Consider the following 22,203-nt stretch of genomic DNA (forward strand, 5'->3'; position numbering starts at 1 on the left):
CTAGGCAGGCACATGGATAGGACAGGTTTAGAGGGATATGGGTCAAACGCAGGCAGGTGGGACTAGTGTAGATCGAGCATGTTGGTCAGTATGGGTAAGATGGGCCGAAGGGCCTATGACTCCATGACTCTAACCGTAAGATTTATTTTTTCTGTAACTGCGGGCCAAAGACTTTAATCAGTTTCTATTATATGGCGCTCTCTGTATAAATTGGTGTTCTTGAGTCTGTTGGAATTTGGGCTCCAAATGTATTATTATAATGTTACATAGAGCGGTTAGAGTTTTAAACTACCACACTAGAGAGGTTTGAGTGTTGTTGAAGTGGTTTCTGCAAAAAGTGATGGTCCATGAGATTTTAACGAAGGATGAACCACATTGCGTGCCAGCTCTGTTTGGTTTGTACTCCCAGGGAACATGAAATCGTCCGATTCCTCTGAAAACACACTCGTGAAAGGCCGTAGTCTGTAGCTATAAAAAATATTCAAGCAAGCAAATAAATAATCACGAACCTCTCGTCGGTCCTGATAACTTTAGGGAAAATATTTTTTTGTTCATTAATCGATCTTCAATTTGAAGCAAAATTATAAATGCAGAACTACTATCTTAAATATTGAATCACTCATTTCTGTAATTTTGATGCTTAAACGCCTGTTGGGCGGCTGTAAACACAGTTAGAAGAGAAAGCATTGTGTCTTATACCTAAAGCCCCTGTCCCACTTTCACAACTTAATTGGCGACCTCTGCCAAGTTTGCCCTTGACGTACTCGCAGCATGGTCGCCACGAGGTCATAGGAGGTCTTCGTAACTCTTCCTCATGCTCGTGAGTGGTCTCCGCGTACTCGTGGCCTCAAGTAGGTCGCGGCGTTTTTTTCCAGCCTGATAGAAAATGTCCACGAGTAAAAAAAAGGTCAGCATGGAAAAAATTGATACTTTTTACTAGTAGGTAGGTCGTAGTAGGCCGCGAGGGTAGTCGTAGGTAGTCGTAGGTCGGTAAGTGGCCGGAGAATAAAAATGCAAACACGACATCATTTTATCATGTGATCATTTCCCACTCGTAGCTAGTCGTAGTTGGTCTTAGGTGTGGAAGACTGAGGTCGAGGGGGGTCGTAGGAGGTCGTAGACATAGTCGTATGAGGTCGTAGGAGGTCTTTTACTTTGGCGAGTCAACACAACCGTGACATTTTTTTCAACTCGTTAAGGGTCTTCTATACTCGTGGATTAGGTCGTCCAAGTGGGACAGGCCCTGAAGATAGATACAAAAAGCTGGAGTAACTCAGCGGGTCAGACAGCAACTCTGGAGAAAAGGGTGACGTGACGTTTCAGGTCGGGACCCTTCTTCAGACTTATCCCTGCCTGAGTTGTCTCCATCTCTGTTCAATGCCAGTGTCCTAAACCTTTCCTATTATTCTTTTACAGGCTTTGGAGGAAGCGCAGAAAGCCATTCAACAGCTTTTTGCCAAGATTAAGGACATTAAGGACAAAGCAGAGAAATCGGAGCAGATGGTAAGTTTGACACTGATGGGATTGTTTAGTTGTGGTTGAGTTTGTAGATACAGCATGGAAACAGGCCCTTCAGCCCACCGACCTCATGCCGATCACCCATCCACACTAGTCCATGTTATTCCACTTTCCCATCCACTCCTCACACACTAGGGGCAATTTCTCACCCCTGAGGCGAGAGATTTAAAATGGATTGGGTTTTCTTTAGTGTAGAGAAACAGCATGGAAACAGGCCCTTCGGCCCACCGTGTTCATGTCGACCTGTTTGTACTAGTGCTATATCTAATTTAGAGATACCGAATGCTGCTGAGCATCGATCAGCCGTTCACACTAGTTCTATGTTATCCCACTTTCCCATCCACTCTCTATGCACTTATTGCAAGATACGATGACTGTTTAACCTATAAAACTGCATGTCTTTGGGATGTGGGGGGAAACTGGGTGGCACGGTGGTGCAATAGTAAAGTTGCTGCCGTACAGCGCCAGAGACCAGGGTTCAATCCTGACTACGGATGCTGTCTGTGGGGAATTTGTACGTTCTCCCCGTGTCCGAGTAGGTTTCTTCCGGGTGCTCTGGTTTCCACCCACACTCCAAAGATATACAGGTATGTAGGTTAATTGGCTTTGGTTAATTGTCCCTTGTGTGTAGGATAGAGCTCGTGTACAGGGATCACTGGTCAGTGCGGACTTGGTGGGCCGAAGGGCCTGCTTCCGTGCTGTATCTCTAAACTAAACCAAAATAACCCGGAGAAAACCCACGCGGTAACAGGGAGACCGTGTAAACTCCACACAGACAGCATATTTGATATCTGAGCCACGGAGGAGTTTGTAACGGTAACTAAAGATAGCGAATGAGATGATTTAAGGAGGGGGTTTGTAAATTGTGGAGAGAGATAACAGACACATATTTAAGGATGGAGCTGTAAAGGATGGAGTCAAGGTGACAGAATGTGAAGAATGACTAAAATGGAGAACAGTTAGCAGCCCACTGGGTGTGGAATGGTGAGACAAGCAAAGTAGGGTGACACTGAGCAATGGAGCATTTTATGCGGATGTGGGAGACAAGGGAAGGACATTGAATGTATAGTGGAAGCCAGTAAAGACCTCCATGATTAGGGTTGCTGGGCAAATGAGAGTATGTGCAGGTGTGGAAGAAAAATGTCTGGATGAATCATGACTTCATTCCTTGGAACCTAGGAGGCTGACGGTTGGTCTTATAGATGGGTATAAAATCATGAGGGGAATAGACACCATAGAATCAAGAACCAGAGGACATAGGTTTACGGTGAGGGGAGAAAGATTGAATAGGAATCTGAGGGGTAACTTTTTTACTCAGAAGGTGGTGGGTATATGGAACGAGCTGCCAGAGAAGGTAGTTAAGGCAGGTACTATTAAAAGATCTAGAGGGATACGGGGGCAAATAGGGCTAGTTTAGATGGGGCATGGACAAGGTGAGTCGAATTGCCAGTTTCCGTGATGTATGACTCCAATTAGACGTGATTGAAAATTGGATCCATTTAGGTACAATAAAACAAGTAATGCCACACTAATCCCAGCCTCCTCTAAGCAATTGCCCGAATAGACAATAAATACTTTGGAAACAGCTGGATCGTATCTCTTGCTTCGACAGAAACTAAATGTTTTCCAACATATACATTTGCATATACAGTGTTTAAGAAGGAACTGCAGATGCTGGAAAATCGAAGGTAGACAAAAGTGCTGGAGAAACTCAGCGGGTGCAGCAGCATCTATGGAGTGAAGGAAATAGGCAACGTTTCGGGCCGAAACCCTGAACCTTTACATATACAGTTACTGTTACGTATTCTGGTCTACATATACAATAACATATACAGTTACAAATTTCCCAACAGCAGGTGCATGGAAAGCTTGCAACTGCTTGGGATGTTACTGGATAGACTTTCCGGGACCTCTCCCTATGGTAGCCACTGACCAGCGAAATGAAAGACTGTTCTTTCACCCCCACAACCTGCCCTGATAGGGTCTTCCTATGGGACAATTATACAGTCACACAGTGTGGGAACAGGCCCTTCGGCCCAACTTACCCACACTGACCAACATGTCCCATCTATACTAGTCCCACCTGCCTGTGTTTGGCCCATATCCCTCTAAACCTGTTCCATCCATGTACCCGTCCAAATGATTATTAAACATTACGAAAGTACCTGCCTTTTGTATAAAAACAAAAGTCACCACACAGGTTCCGATTAATTATTTTCCTCCTCACCCTATCTCATCTGGTTCTCGATTCCCCTACTATGGGCAAGAAACTCTGTGCGTTTTGTACAGAGTCATGATTTTGTACAGATGCAGCATATTTTGTTGAAGTGCAGAAACTTCAAGTCTGCAATCACTGACATACCAAAAGATATAGACAATGGACAATAGGTGCAGGAGTAGGCCATTTGGCCCTTCGAGCCAGCACCGCCATTCAATGTGATCATGGCTGATCATCCCCAATCAGAACCCTGTTCCTGTCTTCTCCCCATATCCCTTGACTCTGCTATCTTTAAGAGCCCTATCTAGCTGTCTCTGAATTAAATGAACATTGAATTCCCCAAATTTAGATAACTCCCATACTGACTTTTCTGTCCTGGTCCTCTTCCATTGCCAGATTGAGGCCACATTCAAATTGGAGGAGCACCACCTCTTATTCTGCTTGGGTAGCCTACAACCCAATGGTATCAAAGTTGAATTCTCTAAATTTAGGTAACTACAACCGCCTAGCCCTCCTCCTTCTTCTCCTACACCCCCCCTCCTCCCTCTCTGCCCCACCACGGACATACACCTATTTCACCCCCCCCCCCCTCCCACTTACATTCCTTCCTCTGGTTTTACAACTTGCAGCTCCTCAATCCTTTTGTCTCACACATTCATTCTTTTTGTCCCTGGTCTTTGTCCAACTATCTGCCTATCAAAACCCCTCCCTCACCTGTATCACCCATATTATCTGCCAGGCATTGTCCAGCCCCTGCTCTCTTCCTAACCCTACCCCCCCCTCCCCCCACCGCCCCCCCCCTCAACAATCAGTCTGAAGAAGGGACCCCCGCCAAAAACGACATCCATCCATGTTTTCCAGCGATGCTGCCTGGCCGGCTGAGTTACTCAAGCCCCACCATAGGTTTATATGTACCTCCAAACATCATCTACTGGACCTCCTGGTTGCTAACCATTCTAACTCCACTTCCCATTCCAATTGTGACTTTTCTGCTGGGCCTCCTCCATTGCCAGAGTGAGGCCACACACAAACTAGAGGAACAGCACCTCATATTCCGCTTGGGTGGCTGACAACCCAATGGTATGAACATTGAATTCTCCAATTTTAAGTAATACCTCCCCCCATCTCGATGTACACCCACTTCTCTCGCTATCCAGTCCCTCATTCCTCCTCCTCCCCCTCCCCCTCCCCATCCTACTCCCTCTCCCCCTCCCCATCCTCCCCCCATCTCCCCATCCCCTACCTTTGGCTTCACATTTCTCTCCTCCTCACTTTATCTGACACCCTTTTATCACCTTTTCATCCCTGGCCTTTGTCACTAAATCCACCCATGCACCAAACAAACCCTTCTCACATGTACCCACCTATCACTCACAATGCTTTGTCCTGCCCCCACCTCTCTTTTGCAGCTTTCTCCCCTGCTACAATCAGTGTTTTGAAGGGTCCCGACCGGAAACGTTGCCTCTCAATTCCCATCACAGATGCTGCCTGGCTCACTGAGTCACTCCAGCACTTTGCGTTCTGCTCATGACTCCACCATCTGCAGTTCCCCGTGTCTCTGAATTTCTTCATGGTGGACCCAGTACCCTGCAAGCAAACAGCTTACATGTGTAAGCAGTATCATATTCCTACTACAAAATGTTTGTGTTTGCCATCTTTGTTAACTTTAAGGATTCGGATTGCAATGGATAACAACGTGAGTCAGTCTATGTAAGAGTGTAATGATTGCAGAGTTAGGAATTCTGCTCTGGCTGAAGTGACCTTTTCAAACTGTGTCCTTTAGGTCAAAGAAATCACCCAGGACATTAAACAGCTTGATCATGCCAAACGCCACCTCACAACTTCCATCACCACGCTCAATCACCTGCACATGCTTGCGGGAGGCGTCGACTCCTTGGAGTAAGTAGTCATTTGTAACAGATGTGTGATATGGTTTCTAATGCAGCTAGATTTTAAGCGTGCATTCACTCCTACTGGTATCGGACAATTCAATTATGCTTTACAGTCACATGTACCTAGAGTGATACAGTGTGACAACAGGCCCCTCGGCCCAACTTGCCCACACCGGCCAACATGTCCCAGCTACACTAGTCCCACCTGCCTGCGCTTAGTCCATATCCCTCCAAACCTGTCCTATCTATGTACCTGTCTAACTGTTTCTTAAACGTTGGGATAGTCCCAGCCTCAACTACCTCCTCTGGCAGCTTGTTCCATACACCCACCACCCTTTGTGTGGAAAAGCTACCCCTCAGATTCCTATTAAATCTTTTCCCCTTCACCTTGAACCTATGTCCTCTGGTCCTCGATTCCCCTACTCTGGGCAAGAGATCCTGTGCATCTACCCGAACTATTCCTCTAATGATTTTATACTGTGGTATACTGTGTACGGTGAAATTCTTTGTTTTGCGTACAACCCGGTGAAATCATACAGCATTGTTTAAGAAGGAACTGCAGATGCTGGAAAATCGAAGGTAGACAAAAGTGCTGGAGAAACACAGCGGGTGCAGCAGCATCTAAGGAGCGAAGGAAATAGGCAACGTTTCGGGCCGAAACCTTTATTCAGAAATCATACAGCAGTCCTCACTGGGCAGTAGACAAAGAGTCGCCAACAAAGTTACAAAAAGTTAATCCAACAGTCCTTATCTTCTCGCAGTGGCGAACCAAGCCTGCCGCTGTGCGTGGCAGCGGGACCCCCACCCTTCCCCACCTGCCGGATCCCCAATGCTCTCGGCGGCCCTCCTCACCCACGGCAGCGGGGGTCGCTCTCTGCTCTCGGCGCGCTTGCACGTTGGATCGTTCGGCCCCGTGGCGCACCTCGGCAGCCTGCTGCCGGTGCGTGGCGCATCTCGGGTACGGCGGCGGCCGAGCCAGGCCTGTCGTTGGGACGGGCCGCGGTTCGCCGGGATTTCCCAAAATCAAATAATTGATTTTGAAATGGAAAAGATGTGGCTGACTCATAATCACAGTGGAAACGTACAATAAGGCAGCTGACCAATAACGCGTTCAAAGCAGTCGCCAGACAAAGAAAAGGTGGACAGAACAATGCTGGAGTAGCTCAGCGGGTCAGGCAGCATCTCTGGAGAAAATGGGCAGGTGACGTTTTGGGCCAGGACCCTTCTTCAAATTGATAGTGGGGGAGAAAACTGGAAGCAAAGAAAAAGACAGGACAAACCAAGGCTGGCAACAGATGACCTCAGGCAAGGGGGTTACCTGATAGGCTGCTTGTTGGCTATATGTGAGCCCAAGAGAGATACATAGTTGTGAAGTTAACAGACTTTTAGCGGAGGAAGGTGGGGGGGGGGGGGGGGGATAGAGGAAGGGGTGGCACAATGACGCAGAGGTAGAGTTGCTGCCTTACAACGCCAGAGACCCGGGATCCATCCTGACTATGAGTACCGTCTGTCCGGAATTTGTAAATTGTCCATAGTGTGCAGGAACAGTGTTAGTGTACGGGACAATCTCATGGTGTGCTGAACGAGTCTGTTCCCGTTCAGTATCTCTAGCGTCTAAAGAGTGGGGAGAGAGGTGTTTGTAGAAGTTACCTAAAATTAGAAAATTCAACGTTCATACCATTGGGTTGTCAGCTACCCAAGCAAAATATGAGGTGCTGTTTCTCTAGTTTGCGTGTGGCCTCTCTCTGGCCCAGGACAGAAAGGCCAGTGTGGGAATGGGAAGGGGAGTTAAAGTGGGTAGCAACAGGGACTGGTTAGCAATAGGCCTTGGAGGACCGAGCGCAAGTCTTCAACAAAATGGTCGCCGGGTGTACGCTTAGTCTCGCCGACGTACGAGAGGCCACATCAGGAACACCGATTGCAGTAGATGAGTAGATCAGCCTGACCCGCTGAGTTACTACAACAATTTTTTTTTTGTCTTTGGTATAAACCAGCATCTGCAGGTCCATTTTATTACATCATAAAGAAAAGGTGGTGCTTAATAGAAACTGGAAATAATTTTGTTTCAGTAAACAGTTATAAAATAATAAAATGATATCAATATAAACAAGTTGTATGGGTCTTATGTGCAAAGGTTTTTAGCTCCTTATTTTTCCTTCAATGTCCTAGAAGAGTATTTACTAAATTTGACGTACATTTTATAATCAATGTAGAGTATGAATCATCTTCTTCTTGCTCGTGTCCAGCCATCTTCTATATCACGTCTTTCCGGTCGGTCAGTGACGGTTGACGGTCGGTGGTTGCAGAATTGTCGGTGGTTGCAGTCACTGTGGTACAGATTCTGTCGTCAGCATTGCCCGGGATGCGCCATGTGGAGGCTTCTGCTTGCATCCCAGTATGAATCTGCATTGCTCCCTACCTTTCTTAGGCGGTGATTCCTTCTACTATTGTATTTTGCAGTCTTGGATTCTTCACCCTTTGGCAGTTTAGCATTTAGATGCTGAGTATTGGCAGTTTATTCAACTTCACTAATCCGTTTGGTCAGGCTCAACTCTTTTGCATAAGGCCTTCATACATTGCATGATTTTCATGTTATAGATTATCATCTTCCCTTGCCAAGGGTTGTGAGGCTAACTGTAGTTCCCTTAATCCTGTCTTGGCAGAAATCATTGAGTTCAGCTGAGAATGCACAATGGTCCTATTGGTTTCTGTACACCAGCACTTCAAAAGACAAAGGTAGACAAAAGTGCTGGAGAAACTCAGCGGGTGCAGCAGCATCTATGGAGCCAAGGAAATAGGCAATGTTTCGGGCCGAAACCCTTTAGGGTTTTGGCCCAAAACGTTGCCTATTTCCTTGGCTCCATAGATGCTGCTGCACCCGCTGAGTTTCTCCAGCACTTTTGTCTACCTTCGATTTTCCAGCATCTGCAGTTCCTTCTTAAACACTTCAAAAAGGCACTTCCTTCACTTACCTGGTGTTTAAGTGGTGCAGCAGTCAGAAGGATTTAGTTTAGAGTAATTTAGAGATACTGCGCGGAAACAGGCCCTTCGGCCCACCGAGTCCACGCTGACCAATGATCACCCCGTACACCAGCATTATCCTACACACTAGGGACAATTTATCATTCTTACCAAAGCCAATTAATCTACAAACATGTGCATCTTTGGGATGTGGGAGGAAACCGGAGTACCCAGGGAAAACCTACATGGTCACAGGGAGTACGTACAAAGTCCGTACAGACAGCGCCCGTAGTCAAGATTGAACCCGGGTCTCTGGCACTGCAAGGCAGTAACTCTACCGCTGCGCCACCGTGCCGCCCCAGATTTATTTTGCTATATTATTGCTCCAGGTCCCTCAGATCGGCCGACTTGGGGTTACTGAACATCCCGCGGTCTAGGCATAAGCTCAGGGGCGACCGCGCCTTTGCGGTTGCAGCTCCTAGACTGTGGAACAGCATCCCTCTTCCCATCAGAACTGCCCCCTCCATCGACTCCTTTAAGTCGAGACTTAAAACTCATCTTTACTCTCAAGCCTTTCTTGATGTCCTCTGAGTGAGGGCTATATGTATGTATTTATGTATGTACTTAATCTATGAACCAATGTTGTATAACGTCAGTACCTCCACCAATGTAAAGCACTTTGGTCAACGAGAGTTGTTTTTTAAATGTGCTATAGAAATAAAAGTGACTTGACTTGACTTGACTGTATTACAGCTGAAACATGAGCGCCGTGTTTAGGACTCAATGATTCTTTTGTTGAACAACATTGTCGTTGCTCATTAATACTCAACAAAATGGAAATAGTTGGTTGGTTTTAATCACGGATGCACTCTCTTGAAATAACTGTCATATGAATCTATTAGTCCTCATACATTTGGAATAGCACCAATGTTTATTTAGGGAAATAATTGAATTATTTTCTAGACAATAAATTTATGCTGGTCATAAACCAAAAAGAAACACACTTAATGCCATATTGTGAAATCCTAATCACCAGCACAAGTCTGAACTCATAAATCATTATTTTTTTATTTTATTAAAATCTGGATTGCTAAGGGTTAGTTGGGGGGTTTCATTGCATTTTCGCTGTTAATAAATGTAGCGTTGGTGACTCTGAGCGCGTTCTTTATTTCGACAGGGCGATGACTCGCCGCAGACAGTATGGAGAAGTAGCTAACCTCATGCAAGGGGTGGTGAATGTGCTGGAGCACTTCCACAAGTATATGGGAATTCCGCAGATCCGCCAGCTCTCTGAAAGGTAAAGTATCAAAGCTTCTGTTTAGCTCGAGGTCGTCTTTTAAGTGGTTTCCTTATAGAAGCAAAACAAATCTGTCTTTATTTCTTAAAAAAAATTAGTCACTCCCCTCATCCAAATTCACATGAGTTCCCTGTAATTTGCAAGCAAGCACAATTTATGCATTTAGTTAAGTTTATTTCCGTTAAAATTGACGACATCTATAATCCCCTTATACCACTATTTCAAAAGGATAAATGGTGTAAGCAAATTTGGTGGAACATTCTGTTAGCTTTGGTAGATTAGTATCTGATGGCTGTTTAAATGTTTAGTTTAGTTTAGCGAAACTGACCCTGTGGCCCATCGAGTCCACGCCGATCAACGATCACCGTACAATAGTTCTATCCTACACACTATGGATAATTTACAGAGGCCAATTAACATCTAATCTGCACGTTTTACAGATGTTTAGTTTAGTTTGTTGTCATGTGTGTCGAGGTACAGTAAAAAGCTTTTGTTGCGTGCTAACCACACAGCAAAAGACAACACATCATTACAATCGAGCCGTCCACTGTGCACAGATACATGATAAAGGGATGTGGGAGGAAACCGGAGCACCCAGAGAAACCGGCAAGGTCACAAGGAGAACTTGCAAACTCCACGCAGTCAGCACACGTGGTCAGGATTGAATCGGGGCCTCTGGCGTTGTAAGGCAACAACTCTACTGTTGCGCCACTGTGCTGTCAAAGTTTATAATGGTTTACAAACTTCACAAAGAATAATGACAACAAATTAACTGATTAAATTATTGCAAATGAATAAATACATTGAAATAAGAGAATCATTTATAGACTCAAAATACTGAAGTAACTCAGCAGATCAGATAACGCCTGGAGAAAATGGACAAATTACGTTTTGGGTCAGGACCCTTCTTCAGGACTTTTTAAGTGAATCATTTACCTGGGTCAGGGTATTTCACGGGGTCAATGCCCCCATTAGTTTAAGTTGGCAGATGGACTTTGATACAATAAACTTATTTTGATGTTAAAAACAAGCTGCTCGAAGAGCTCAACAGGTCTCAACAGCATCTGTGGAGTCAAGTGGATTAACAGGATCTCGAACCAGAGCCACCAAGTTCCTGCAGCAGCTTGTTTTTGCTCCAGATTCCAGCATCTGCAGTAAGGTGCTGAGAGCTCTCTTATACCTGCATTAAGGAGGCAATTAAACACACCTGAGCAATTACACCTGCAAAGCCATGTGTCCCAAATATTATGGTGCCCTGAAATGGGGGGACTATGTATAAACACTGCTGTAATTTCTACATGGTGAAATCAAAATGTATAAAAATGGCCTTTATTAAAATCTGACAATGTGCACTTTAACCAGATGTGATATTTTCTATTACAAATCTCAAATTGTGGAGTACAGAGGCAAATAAATAAACGATGGGTCTTTGTCCCAAACTTTATGGAGGGCACTGTATACAGCGGGTGCGGCAGCATCTATGGAGCGAAGGAAATAGGCAACGTTTCGGGCCTGACTTTCTCCAGAAATTTTGTCTACCAAATAATAGTTTGAAGTTTCAAGTTTGAAGAAGGATCCCAACTGGAAAAGTCACCTATCCATGTCCTCCAGATATACTGCCTGACCCGCTGAGTTACTCCAACACTTTGCTTTCTTTTTTTCTGTAAACCAGCATCTGCAGTTCCTTGTTTCTACATGAGATGTCTGTGTGAAGGGAGATTAAACCTAGATTGCCTCTATAATTTGCAGCGACTGGATATTCAACAGCTTTGAGTGGTTTAGTAAAAAGTTGCCTCCCACTCTGTCGGCAGGGAAACAACATAAGGAATCTAAAACCAGAAAAGAAAAGCCTCTTCAAGAGTAGACCAAATTGCTGGAGAAACTCAGCGGGTGCGGCAGCATCTATGGAGCGAAGGAAATAGGCAACTTTTCGGGCCGAAACGTTGCCTATTTCCTTCGCTCCATAGATGCTGCCGCACCCGCTGAGTTTCTCCAGCAATTTGGTCTACCTTCGATTTTCCAGCATCTGCAGTTCCTTCTTGAGCCTCTTTAAGAGTATTGACCTTGGGTGAGATTTAAACCTATTCTTGTAACTAATTCCCAAATCCAAATTATGTAAGATGTTTGGCTTTCTGTATATTTGATAGTTTGGCGTCACAAGAAAGGATTTGAGATATGGCACACATGACCCCCTTTGAAGTTTGTTCTATTTCTGTGTTATCGCACACGACTTCCTTTATGACTGTTTAAATTCTGATATTTCCCCTTGTCTGGCTCGGATGCTTCAATATGTGCTTAGTGATAACAGTAGTCTTTAAATGTCAGGGCTCTTGCAGCGTAGATAAGGAATTGTATTCCCTTTAATGTTAAGCTCGGGCCAGAATGATGCACATTTTGAATGGTTACTGAAGGAAGAAAGGACGAACATGAACATATTTAGCCCTTAATCGCCTCTCAGGAAGTTTGAACACACACAGTAAAATACTTTGAAGTGTAATCTAGGTTATTTTGTTGGCTATTGCTATCTAACTTCTACAAATCAATGTCTTGGAGATATCAGTGAGGTGAATGGAAGATTAAAATGTTTTTGCCGATTGTTATTATGCAGCAATTGTTGATGAGGATACCAATAGAACAGAGCCACTGTTGCAAAGGGGCGCAGCAGTAGAGTTGCTGCCTTACAGCGCCAGAGAAAACCCGGGTTCGATCCTGACTACCGGTGCTGTCTGTATGGAATTTGTGCGTTCTCCCCGTGACCTCTCTTAAAAATAGCGGAGTCAAGGGATATGGGGAGAAGGCAGGAGCGGGGTACTGATTGTGGATGATCAGCCATGATCACATTGAATGGCGGTGCTGGCTCGAAGGGCCAAATGGCCTACTCCTGCACCTATTGTCTATTGACCTACCTGGGTTTTCCCCAGGTGCTGTGGTTTCCTCCAACATTCCAAAGACGTAGAGGTTTGCAGGTTAATTAGCTTGGTGAAATCGTAAATTGTCCCTAATGTGTGTAGGATAGTGTTGGAGTGCGGGGAAAGCTGGTTGGTGTGGACTCGATGAGCCGAAAGGGCCTGTTTCCACGTTGTATCTCTAAACTAAACTAAAGCTCACGGCTCAAACCCGGCACTAAACGTGGTTTACGGAGTGGTTAGTTATACTAATCCACCTATACAGTTCTGACAAGAGAGTGTCAAAAGTGTTTGTTGGATCACGGAATTCTCAATGACCAGTCGTGGCATTTTTAAACTTTTTCATTCAAACACAATGGTTATGCGGCATCAGAGCAAAGCATTAAAATATCTGCAGACCTTAACTGACAACTGAACACATCATAACTAACAAACCAAAGAAACTATGGAACTGTAACTATAGGACTGAAGACTGAACATGACTAGACACATGACACTGGACATTCACACACAACTCTTACCTCTCTTCAGCCCGCCTAAACCTACCTGATTTTCCAGTTGTTAAACACTTTAACTCCCCCTCCCATTCCCACACTGACATTTCTGTCCTGGGCCTCCTCCATTATCAGAGTGAGGCCTAGTGCAAATTGGAGTAACAGAGCCTATATTTTGCTTGGGCAGCTTACACCTCAGCGGTATGAATATTGACTTCTCTAAATTCTCTCTCTCCATCCCTCCCCCACCTTAGTTCTCCAACCAGTCTGACTGTCCCCCTTGATTGAATTGTATCTCGCTCTGCTTCCTTGTCACCTTCTCCTAGCTAACAAATGAGTGATTCTACATTTTGCTTGATCTTCACACCTTATACTTCCTTATCTCTGTGCCTCCCTCACCCCTGACTCTCGTCTGCTTTGACCTGCCGCTTTCACCGCTTACCCTTCCATATCTCTGGTCTCCCTCTCCCCTGACTCACAGTCTGAAGAAAGGGTCTCGACCTGAAACGTCACCCAATCTTTCTCTCCAGAGATGCTGCCTGTTCCTCTGGGTTTCCCCAGCACCGTGTGTCTATCTTCGGTGTAAACCATCATCTGCAGTTCTTCCCTACGCATTTTACACAGAATACACTGCCGAAAAACAAAGCTTCCTTATCTATATAGGGTGACTGATGCCCTTTGAATACAGCTATCCAGAATGAGAACGGCAGGGGTTAAATTGCTGTGCCGCCTGCTGACACCTCACTGTTCACAGCTACACTAGAAATGTCTTTGTACTCAATTCATTGAGACTCAGCTTTTGCAGCCCCTTATCTTATTAGAAACAATCCTGATAGTTGCACCTTGTACCAAGCCCCACAGAATAACGTCTCCGCTCCACGATTGCAATCATAGTAAACTTCAATCCATTCTCTTCAAGGCGCTAATTCCATTAATAATGTGAAAGCTCCCACACTATATTGTCATGTCCCGTAATGCAGCAACAAAATTCTTACTCGCAGCAGCACAACAGGCATGTAAACGTAGTTCTCTGTAAAAACTATAATAAAAATAAGTTCAGTATATATATATATATATATATAAACAGGGCCAAGGCCTACTCGAAGGGTCAAATGGCCTACTCCTGCACCTATTATAAAACAGTCAAATACATCAACAATAATAGTGCAAAGTGCAAAATAATGTGGCTGTGTGTGTAATTTGCAGCCTATTTGGAGGTGGTAGTGTTTAACCTGTTCGATGCCACCCCTGAGCATACTCGGGTCATGGCCAATAATGAACAAAACACGGCAGTGAACAGGGGCCTGATGGCTGTAGGGAGGAAGCCGCACCTGAACCTGGACATTACAGTTTTCAGGCTCCTGTACCTTCTTCCCGATGGCAGGAATGAAATGAGAGCGTGGCCAGGTTGGTGTGGGTCTCTGATGATGTTGGCTGCCTTTTTGAGGCAGCGACTCCTGGAGATCCCTTCGATGGTGGGGAGGTCAGTACCCGTGATGGACCGGGCAGTGTTCACTACTTGAGCCACCTCTGGCAGCTCAGGGCATTGCAGACGCTTCAACGTCCTTGTTTACCAATGGCACATTGCTGATGGCAGTAGTCATAGACATTCAATTTGTTGAAATTATTCTGTACTGTGTAAAATAGTCCTGAATTTGAATGTGTACAAATAGAATGAATAATTTTCAATTTTTGTCAGACATTGATTTAGCCTGTTGTATTGGACATTATTCCTTCTTCAACTAACATTAGCAAATTTGTTATTCAATAGTACTGCTGTTAAAAGATATACTAACAAGCCATATATTTTCCCACTGAAACAGACAATGTAGTACATGTTGTGTTCTAATATAATTGTCAAAGACTCTCATGTAGTCCTTTGTTGTCCGATATATTTTCCGCTTTGTGCCTGATGCTACGTTCTTTTAATACTGTTTAATATAATGCGCCCTTCTTGTGTCTCTGTGGGGATTTTCTCTGCCACTTCTATATCCCTCCTGTTTTAAGGGCCTGTCCCACGTACGCGATGTCGTGGGGTGGCGCCTGTATGGTCACGAGTAGTCGCCCAAAGAGTCGTACCTTTTTCTGGTCGCCGCTGGATTTTCACAATGTCGAAAATTTTCGGAGACCTGCTGCGACTATGATGGGTGCCGGCAAGCGGCCGAAAAAATCGCGTATGTGGGACAGGCCCTTTACATGGTCTCTTTTGTCCCATATGTTGATTCACGATGGCAACGTTTTCTCCTGTTGCCTCACCTGCCTCAACTATCTCCTCTGGCACTGGGTCTGAAGAAGGGTTCCGACCCGAAAGATCACCTACTTTGTAGTCAATGCCTACTATGTTCTGTGTGCTGAAGCAAAGCAAGAATTTCATTGTCCTATCAGGGACACATGACAATAAACTCACTTGAACTTGAACTTGTACTCCTTTTCGCCAGAGATGCTGCCTGACCCGCTGAGTTACTCCAGCTATTTGTGTCTATCTTCTGTATAAACCAGCAGTTCCTTCCTACACATTTTCTCATTTTGTCTTTGTCTAGTTCTTGCTATCTTTTCTCTTTCATTTATCAGTCCCATCCCCCTCCTTTCTTCCCTTGAAACCCAGTTTTAACAGATTATATCATCTGTTCCGTTCTCATTTCCACCGTAAAAGTGACTATAATATGATTATTAAACAGCAGATGTCTGCATAATACAACTTGACTTATTATTTCCTCCTCATTAATTAAAATTGAATCCAACGCTGTCTTTCCCCAGTGCGTTACCTCATCGATGCTTAAGGTTCTTTGGTTATTTTATTTATTATTTGGTCCGATTATCGTGGGTAGAGCTTCAAAAGAGCTTGGTGATAGTCATGTAAAAAATCACAAGTGGTGAGGCAGCGTTACCTCACGGAGATCAAGGTCTGGAATGTTGGTCTTGGCAGCCACCACAATGTTATGTGTGTCATTTTGTCTTTACACTTTATGAAGAAATCCGCTCCCATATCAGTTTTGCCACAAATATGCAAAAAAAAATTGAATTTCTAGACTGTAGATCTTTGTCTCATCACCTGACATTTTCAATAAATCTCTCTGTGTTTCTTCAGTATGTCAGCTAACCATTTAAACCTTAATCAACAAGATTTTAATTTCCTGCAGGTAAGGAGATAATCTCTATCTGGTAAATATACTTAAGTTGTAAAATTACTTTTCAAGTGTTTGGCTTTGATTTCCTGGCTCCTATATAAATACACTCTCCCATTATTCTCTCTGCCTATCTTTATTTCCTTTCCTCTACCTTTATTTTTTCTCTTTGGCTGTCTCACCCCACTTTGTTCTTAATTCCCCTGCTCTGGGTAAAATACTATGTATTTAGTCGTCCTCATAAAGTCATAAGGTCATAAGTAATAGGAGCAGAATAAGGACATATAACCATATAACAATTACAGCACGGAAACAGGCCATCTCGACCCTTCTAGTCCGTGCCGAACACGTATTCTCCCCATGTCCCATATACCTGCACTCAGACCATAACCCTCCATTCCTTTCCCGTCCATATAACTATCCAATTTATTTTTAAATGATAAAAACGAACATGCCTCCACCACCTTCACTGGAAGCTCATTCCACACAGCCAGCACTCTCTGAGTAAAGAAGTTCCCCCTCATGTTACCCCTAAACTTCAGTCCCTTAATTCTCAAGTCATGTCCCCTTGTTTGAATCTTCCCTACTCTCAGTGGGAAAAGCTTATCCACGTCAACTCTGTCTATCCCTCTCATCATTTTAAAGACCTCTATCAAGCCACCCCTTAACCTTCTGCGCTCCAAAGAATAAAGCCCTAACTTGTTCAACCTTTCTCTGTAACTTAGTTGCTGAAACCCAGGCAACATTCTAGTAAATCTCCTCTGTACTCTCTCTATTTTGTTGACATCCTTCCTATAATTAGGCGACCAAAATTGTACACCATACTCCAGAATTGACCTCACCAATGCCTTGTACAATTTTAACATTACATCCCAACTTCTATACTCAATTTGTAACAAGATGGACATGAAAAGAAGAAGAAGAACATGAATGGAATAGTTAGGGTGAATGCACAGTCTTTTACCCAGAGTAGAGGAATCAAGTAGGGGACATTGGTTTAAGGTGCGGGGGAAAAGATTTACTAACAACTTGAGAGTCCTCTCTTTCCAATTTTTACATTCTGCCCATTGACATTCTGCCCATCAAGTCTACTCTGCCATTCAATCATGGCTGATCTATCTCTCTCCCTCCTTACCCCATTCTCCTGCCTTCTCCCCATAACCCCTGACACCCGTACTACTCAGGAATCTATCTATCTCTGCTTTCAAAATATCCATTGATTTGGCCTCCACAGAATTCTGTGCCAAAGAATTCCACAGATTCACCACCCTCTGTACTAAAAAAATATCCTCCTCATCTCCTTCCTAAAGGAGCGTTCTTTAATATTGAGGCCATGACCTCTGGTCCTAGACTCTCCCACTAGTGGAAACATCCTCTCCACATCCACTCTATACAAGCCTTTCACTATTCAGTAAAGTTTCAATGAGGTTCCCCCCCCCCTCCTCATTCTTCTATGCGGGACTGACTTACCATCGCCCGGTGGGGTATCGCCTCGGCGCAGAGGGAGAAGAGGAGGGAAGAGACAGTAACTCTAAGACTTTTGCCTCCATCACAGTGAGGAGGTGTTTGGTGAACTCACTGTGGTGGATGTTAATTTGTGTTTATTGTGTTTTGTTATTATTACATGTATGGCTGCAGGCAACAGCATTTCGTTCAGACCGAAAGGTCTGAATGACAAATAAAGGATTCAATTCAATTCTAAACTCCAGCGAGTACGGGCCCAGTGCAGTCAAACGCTCATCACAAGTTAACCAATTAATTCCTGGGATCATTCTCGAATTCTATTCCTCTCATGATCTGTTCTCTGTTCTTCTCTTATTCTTTTTTTCCTTTTTTTCATTATTTTAATACTCGCCCCTTCAATTTTTTGTTAACCCCCCCCCCTGTTTCAGCAACAGTCTAATAGTTCTGACATCTGCCAAAGCCTTTCCTGACACAAGGGAACATTGAAATGATTCTCGATTTGTCATGGAGCCATTTGAAGCGTATTTTGTAATCCAGCTCACTGCTGACCATTCAGGCACATTTTACCAATTATCAGATGATGTTAAATATTCAGAGTCGCAGAGAGTCATACAGCATGGAAATAAGTCCTTCGGCCCAACTTGCCCACTATGACCAACGTGCCCCATCCACTAGTCCCACCTGCCTGCGTTTGGCCCATATCTCACTAAACCTGACCTATCCATGTACTTGTCCAAATGTTTTAAAACATTGTGATGCTACCTGCCTCAACTACCTCCTCCAGCAGCTCACTCCGTTTACCTACCACCCTCTGTGTGATAAATGTAGCCTCTCAAGTTGTTATTAAATCTTTTCCCCCGCACCTTAAACCAATGTCCCCTACTTGATTCCTCTACTCTGGGTAAAAGACTGTGCATTCACCCTAACTATTCCATTCATGTCCTTCTTCTTCTTTTCATGTCCATCTTGTTACAAATTGAGTATAGAAGTTGGGATGTAATGTTAAAATTGTACAAGGCATTGGTGAGGTCAATTCTGGAGTATGGTGTACAATTTTGATCGCCTAATTATAGGAAGGATGTCAACAAAATAGAGAGAGTACAGAGGAGATTTACTAGAATGTTGCCTGGGTTTCAGCAACTAAGTTACAGAGAAAGGTTGAACAAGTTAGGTCTTTATTCTTTGGAGCGCAGAAGGTTAAGGGGGGACTTGATAGAGGTCTTTAAAATGATGAGAGGGATAGACAGAGTTGATGTGGATAAGCTTTTCCCATTGAGAGTAGGGAAGATGCAAACAAGAGGACATGACTTGAGAATTAAGGGACAGAAGTTTAGGGGTAACATTAGGGGAAACATTTTTACTCAGAGAGTGGTGGCTGTGTGGAATGAGCTTCCAGTGGAAGTGGTGGAGGCAGGTTCGATTTTATCATTTAAAAATAAATTGGATAGGTATATGGACGGGAAAGGAATGGAGGGTTATGGTCTGAGTGCAGGTAGATGGGACTAGGGGGAAAAAAGAATAATAATAATAATTGTTCGGCACGGACTTGAAGGGCCGAGATGGCCTGTTTCCGTGCTGTAATTGTTATATGGTTATATTAGCAATGTTACAAAATTTTGAGATTAAAAAAATCAAGTCTGTAATTTATCCCATCAGATAAAGCATAAAAATAAGTTTAATTTGACACCTAATTCACTTTCATATCTCAAGTATTTAAAAAGTTATGGCCATTTTCATACTGGGAAATGAGCATCTTGTTCCCTATTGATTTTCTATGGACATAACAAAAAAGCTGTGATCGTGAACAGTCAAAAGCCCATAACTTTCTTAAAAATTAAGAGAACTGAATGAAATTTTCAGTTATCATAGATTGAAGCATTCTGAAACAAATATAAAATAATCTTACTTGGATGACCTGAAATTAAAGCATATAATTAGTTAGTTACCCAATTGTAGCTAATTTCAGACTTCAATTACTAGATCTAAACATCTATCCATTTCTTAATAAATGATTAACATTTTTAAATAGCCTAAATGTCCAAATAATATTCACAAATAATTCACAATAAAACATGATTTTAAAATCTCATTTACATTAATTTATAGGCCAAATGGAAGGAATTTAGTGTTTAATTGCTGTAAATAAATGTCCATTTAAATCAGCTTTCCAGTGGGTCCCTGTGGAACGCGCTGGTTTAGAACGTTCACATTGCGGTAGATTTGTGCCCCAAATGCCGAGAAAAATACTGCGGGATATAATGGGCCCAAAATGAGCTACTCGCAATATTAAACTTTGTATAAAGGGATCTTTAGAAGCCCTTTTTAATGTAAAAATATACAGCCAACCTTCTGTGGTTTGCTTTATGAGACCCTGCGGTTGCTGGCGGTCGCGGGTTTAGAGATTGATTTTTAAATTACTATAACTATTATTCAAGGCCTTTAAACCTAATAATAGCTTTTGCGACGGGGTCTTTCAGCGATTTTTCGTTAATAATTAACTAGGCTGAACATTTTCGATTGGAACAGCTTAGAGAAAATCGCGTTTTAAACCCGCCCCCTCTAAACGGCGCCAAAATCGCGCACACCCGCAACGGCAGATTTTCACCGACGCTTCAGGTAGGCTTTGCAACATACCTAGTTATATGTTGGCCTCGCTGTCATCGTCCGTCCTGAAAAGGACGCAAGCTTCCGGCGACAATCAGTGGGAGCCATCACTTGTCGCAATAGATGATGGTGGTAGCAGAATTAGCTCAGGATACTTCCAGTTTCCAGTCTCGCGACGTGGACACTTCTGCTATGGGGCCATTCATGTTCTTATACACCCTCTGGCATCTGGTTTAAAAGTGTTAGACTTTAGACTTGAGAGATACGGCGTGGAAACGGGCCCTTCGGCCCACCAAGTCCGCACAGACCAGTGATCATCCTATACCCTAACTCTATCCTACACATTAGGAACAATCTTGCACATTTTTGGAGTGTGGAAAGAACCCAGAGCACCCGGAGAAAGCGCACGCGGTCACAGGGAGAACGTACAAACTCCGTACAGATAGCACCTGTAGTCAGGATCAAACGCTGGTCTCTGGCGCTGTGAGGCAGCAACTCCACCGTTGCGTCATTGTGCCGCACTATTTTTTTTTCTCTAATGTTTCTTGGAGAGAATTTTCTTAATTTTAATTTTGACTCACCATAGCCATGCCCATTTCAGTGAGTGTGCATGTGGCTGATATCCCTTAATGCATCCTCAGCTCTCTAACATTGGTCTTCCTATTCGCTGCGAGTCAGTGACTGTATACCTCGATTATGTTCCAGTTTACAAAAACTTCATAAAATCTAAAAGTTTCTTCTTAAAATGGAGTCACTTTTCTTAAAATTTGTTAAGATATTTTTCCTACAGGTACTTCTCCAGTTAGTTGCAAAGTGCACTAATGTAAAAAAAGAGATATTTTGCATTAAAACTTCATTACAGATCCTGATTTTGAACGAGATGCACTGAGAGTGGGCTAAAATTTAATTTTTGACTCTTGAGAGGAGTAATGGGCCTGTCCCACTTAGGCGATTTTTCAGGCGACTGCCGGCGACTGTCAACATGCACAAGCACACGCACACGCACACGCACACACACACACACACACACACACACACACACCTTCCTTCACCAGCCCGTTATGCAGGCGGGGGACAGGGCAAGCGGGGGGAGCGCTGTCTGAGTGAAATTCACACGGTGCAAAGCCAATGTGATGCAGACACACACCGCGACGAACAGGAAGGTTGGCGCTGTAATTAAGACAGTGAAAGCACAGTGTACAGGAAGGGTCATGTAAGTCCTTTAAAAGAAGGGGGGAAAAGGAGTGGAGACAACAAAAGCCAGAGATCAAGGTTATCCTTGGTTCTGAAAACTACTATGTTTTTATTTTTTAATGTTTTTTTTCCCCAATGAGCCAATGAAATTCACCGGTCAGCACCGGCTACAACTTACGAGAACTTACGAGAACCTTCGACCTCCTGGCAACCCACTAGGACCTCCTGGTGACCCACCTTCGGTTCGAGAATTCTCGCTACTCTCCATGGCGGCTTCATTCTGGTCGCCGTTAATTTTTCAACATGTTGAAAACTACTCCTTTTTCAATATGTTGAAAAATTCTCGGCGACCATAATGAGGCCGCGACTAGTTTCCAGAATGCGGGAACTCCTCAGGACCATGAAGGTGACTCCCCGGCAACCACCCGCGAACATGTGGCGACTGCATAGTCTCCTGCAGTCGCCTAAAAAGTGGCCTAAGTGGGACAGGCCCATAAGGTTGTTGTCCCAACCCTTCTTCCCTGTAAAGC

The 22,203-nt window shown here is 43.9% G+C and overlaps 1 protein-coding gene across 1 annotated transcript in view; it reads left to right on the forward strand.

Annotated features, from left to right (window-relative positions):
- Positions 1 to 22,203, forward strand: part of vps53 (VPS53 subunit of GARP complex) — a 359,847-nt gene that overhangs the window by 78,237 nt on the left and 259,407 nt on the right. The window contains exons 5-7 of the mRNA XM_033045623.1: positions 1,417 to 1,503; positions 5,520 to 5,635; positions 9,767 to 9,886. Coding sequence (XP_032901514.1) covers positions 1,417 to 1,503; positions 5,520 to 5,635; positions 9,767 to 9,886 — 323 coding nt within the window. The remainder of the gene's footprint in view (positions 1 to 1,416; positions 1,504 to 5,519; positions 5,636 to 9,766; positions 9,887 to 22,203) is intronic.

This window comes from Amblyraja radiata, chromosome 28, assembly GCF_010909765.2.
Source record: "Amblyraja radiata isolate CabotCenter1 chromosome 28, sAmbRad1.1.pri, whole genome shotgun sequence".
Lineage (NCBI taxonomy): Eukaryota > Metazoa > Chordata > Chondrichthyes > Rajiformes > Rajidae > Amblyraja > Amblyraja radiata.